Consider the following 3,746-nt stretch of genomic DNA (forward strand, 5'->3'; position numbering starts at 1 on the left):
TAGACAATTCCTTGATGGAGTTTACGTCTCAGAAAAATGTCTCATTGAAAACGATGCCTAAATTGAGAGGATTTAATGATGTTTTTTGTTATTATTCTTTGTCTTTTTTTGAATTTATAGACAAATAAGTTTTTAAATGAAGAACAATAATATTTATTAATAAGAATTTTATTTTTTATTTAAAATTTAACTATTAATTTCTTCTTTTTATTTATTATTTATCTTTATTCACTTGCTTTAAAGAAGAAATAATTGATAAACAAATGTATAGAAAAATAATTATAACAATATACTAAAAGCAATAGAAATATATTTATTTCTTCTATTAATTTAAATACCAATAAAAGTTTTTTATTGTTGAAATAGGAAATTTGCTATTTAAAGATAATAATTGAACAATCTAACTTAATTTCCTATTGTAATTTTTGGTTATTTTTTTTCAATATAATTTAGAAATAAATAATAATATAAAGTACTTAATTAAGATTTATTTCAAATTCTATTATTACTTAATTCTTTGCTTACTATCTTCTTATTTTTAAAGAATATTAAAAACAATCATCAATTATTTTTCATTCTCATCATCATCTTCTTCTTGTTCTATTACTTTTGCATTTTCAAATTGTTTTGGATAAAAAAGTCCATAACTATAAGGATGCATAAATCCAGTATATTTGTTTGGAACATATTTTTCTTTCTTTTTTTCAATTTCCTTTGCAACTTCAATAATATTTTGATGTTCTTTATCTTTTAATGTTTTATTTTCTTTAATAGAATATTTAAAACCTATTGGATTTTCTTCATATACAACAGCTTGTTTTTTCATTGGAGGTTCAATTGAATTTAAATATTCTTGTTTTTGTTCTTTTCTTTCTTTCATAATGTCTTTAATTTGTTGAACATATTGTGATGCAATAGATTGTTCTTCAATGGCTTTAGCTATAGGATTAGGATCATCATATGCCCATCTAATATTTAATCGTTCATTAGAATCTAAACTTTGATCTGCCATTGCTACTTTTGCAAATTCTGCACTTCCTCGTAATTTATATCTTATGAACGCTATATTTCTTATAGGAAGAACACGAATATATTCTAATTCTCCCCATTCTCCAAAATGTCTTCTTAAAATTTCTTCAATTTGTTGAGGTGGTAGATTCCCTTTAAATCCAGAAACATATAATGTTCTATTTTCTTTTGAAAACCTCCCAATACCTCCCATGTCATCTCTTTCTGTTAAATGTCTTTCTCTACCAAATATATCTTTAATAACTCCTAAATGTTTTTCTTCTTCTTCTTGTGGAAGTTGATGTTTATATAGACATTCTTTTCCTTTAAAACATTTTCCTAATGCAAAATGAAGACATATTGGAGATTCTTCTTTACTTTTTGTTGTTCCTGCATCCGTTTTAATACAACATCGTGTCATATTTCCTCTGTCTCCTCGTGTTTGTTTACTTTCAAATCCACTATATCTATTATACCAAATATTATAATCACCACTTCGAGTAGGTGTATATGGTACATACCCATCACTTTGTTTTCGTGCTGGTCGACTAGTAATTGGTTTATATGAATATTCTTTCTCATCTTTTATTTCATTTTCTTGTGTTTGATTATCCTCCATTTTCAATTCTTTTTTGAAGTTCTTTTTTCTCTCAAATAACAAAAAATTCTTGTAATAAGTGGTTTATGGTTTATTAGTTTTCTTCTTTTCGATTGTTAAAGACTTTAGGAATGTTTGAATTGTTCTTTCCATCTTTTTTGTTCCAACAATTGGAGAATGAAAGACTCTCCATATACTTTCTACTTTCTTTGGTCCAATGTTTTTACTCTTTTTCAACTCATCTTTATCAACAACTCCAAGTCTCTTTAACGTCTATTTTATTATTATTTCTCTTTGTTATTTGTACAGTTCAAATAAACAAACATTAAACTTCATTAATAGGTCATATGCATTTTGCGAGTTTATTCCTTTAATCATTGATAATGCATTTATTATTTGTGTCCTTTCGTTTATTTGGTCAGGTACTTCATTTTGACTATTCTCTACAATACTAAACTCTTCAATATAATGAGCAGCATCAGAATAACTTTGTGCAATAATTAATGTACATTTTTTCTTAAATAATTTTATATTGATATCTTGTATTATTTCTTCATTTATTTCATTTATTTTACAATCTATAACAAACAACACAATATTTAAATATTCATTGCTTTGTTCAATTAATGGAACAATACATTCTTCAAGGTATTTTATGTTTGTGCTATGATATTTGTATGTCAAATAAAATATTTTGGTCATATTCCCAACAATAAAATCTCCTTGTTTAATGCTAGGGTCATATTCAACTCTCTTTCTAATAAAGTCTAACAACTTATAATTCTTCTTTTGAATAAGATTAGCTTTAATAACATATTTTGTTTGTTTGGTTATAGCATATCTTCTATTCATTGTGATTTTATCGTTTGAGTTTAAAAAAAAAACACAAATTTAAAACTTTTCTCTTCTTAAATAATTTATTATCAAATAAACCACCACCTCTTATTAACACTCAAGTCTGTTCAATAATTCGAATAAACTTGTTGTGGTACTATGACGTTATGAGTTATGATATTTAAAGAAAAAAATAAGAACAAACATTGTGTTTTCAAATACAAAATTGTTGGATAGTCTGAATATTTTATTCCATCTAATCCACATAAATCGTTCATTGATATTCTAGCATATCCCATTTCTCCCCATGAATTTCCCCATGAATTTCTAATAATGATATATTTCTCTTGATTTTCTTGTCCATATCCAACAACAATGATTGCATGGTTAAGTGTTGGAACAACAGGACAATCTAAATGTAATATCCCACCTGAATATTTTCTTAATTGATCATTACTATAAATCATTCCAATAAATGGTCCATATTCAATGAGTAAGACTTTGATTTGTTCAAAAGTGATTGGTCCAATAACTTCTTTATAATCACTAACATGGATTTTTGTTCTTCTTCCTCTTATACATTCCTTTTTGTAATTATTTGTTGAATTTCCATTGATTGTAATCAATCGATAAGGATATTCAATTTCTGAAACAAAGTATTGAAGTGACTCTAAGACACTTGCAGGCCATCCTCCACTACAACCATTATTGTTTGAACAATCAATGATTTGTTGTGTGCTGAATGCTTGATGTTTTAATGTCAAGTGTGTGTAATGTGCTTGTAAAACTTGTGCTAATGCCATTGCATAACATCCACCACATTCTCCTTGATTCATTGTTTGTTTTATACAATAATCTTCAGTTTTATGAGGATTTCGTTTACGATAAGTGCCACAATATGATAATGAAGATGGAATTTCATTTAATATAAATGGATAGAATGTGTTATTTTTTTGTAGTCTTGTTGGTATTTCACTAGATGAAAGAGGTTGAATGCTTTTCTTTGGAAGTAATCCATAGAATGTTGGAGGTTTTTGTGAAAAACTCTTATAAATAATGACTAATAAAATTAAACTCATTTGTCTGTTCTGAGTTATCAAATCACCATTACTATTTTTATAAGACGATAATAAGATAGGATTGAATCTTTTTATTCTTCTTATCAAACTTATTATCCAATGACTAAGTGGTTTTTATATTAATATGAAACAACTCTTACTCAATGATATCAAATAATGATTTTAAAAAGTTATGTGATGAATAAAAATGGAGGTATCTAACATATCTTTTTTGTACTAATCTTTTG

General features: G+C 26.0%; 3 protein-coding genes across 3 annotated transcripts; all 3 read right to left on the reverse strand.

Moving 5' to 3' along the window:
• Positions 1-565: 565 nt before the first annotated feature.
• On the reverse strand, positions 566-1,627 carry ENU1_044580 (pre-mRNA-splicing factor cwc2, putative; the record flags this gene model as incomplete). The annotated part of the gene is made up of 1 exon (XM_008857653.1): positions 566-1,627. The coding sequence occupies one exon, from the start codon at positions 1,625-1,627 to the stop codon at positions 566-568; it is 1,062 nt and encodes a 353-aa protein (XP_008855875.1).
• A 63-nt stretch (positions 1,628-1,690) lies between these two features.
• Positions 1,691-2,458, reverse strand: ENU1_044590 (DNA excision repair protein, putative; the record flags this gene model as incomplete). The annotated part of the gene is made up of 2 exons (XM_008857654.1): positions 1,691-1,879; positions 1,931-2,458. The coding sequence occupies 2 exons, from the start codon at positions 2,456-2,458 to the stop codon at positions 1,691-1,693; spliced, it is 717 nt and encodes a 238-aa protein (XP_008855876.1).
• Positions 2,459-2,568: 110 nt separating this feature from the next.
• ENU1_044600 (cysteine protease, putative) lies at positions 2,569-3,519 on the reverse strand (the record flags this gene model as incomplete). Its single annotated transcript, XM_008857655.1, has 1 exon — positions 2,569-3,519. One exon carries the CDS (start codon positions 3,517-3,519, stop codon positions 2,569-2,571), a length of 951 nt encoding a protein of 316 aa, XP_008855877.1.
• Positions 3,520-3,746: the final 227 nt, after the last annotated feature.

This window comes from Entamoeba nuttalli (assembly GCF_000257125.1).
Source record: "Entamoeba nuttalli P19 unplaced genomic scaffold asmbl_2846, whole genome shotgun sequence".
NCBI classification, from domain to species: Eukaryota; Evosea; order Mastigamoebida; family Endamoebidae; genus Entamoeba; species Entamoeba nuttalli.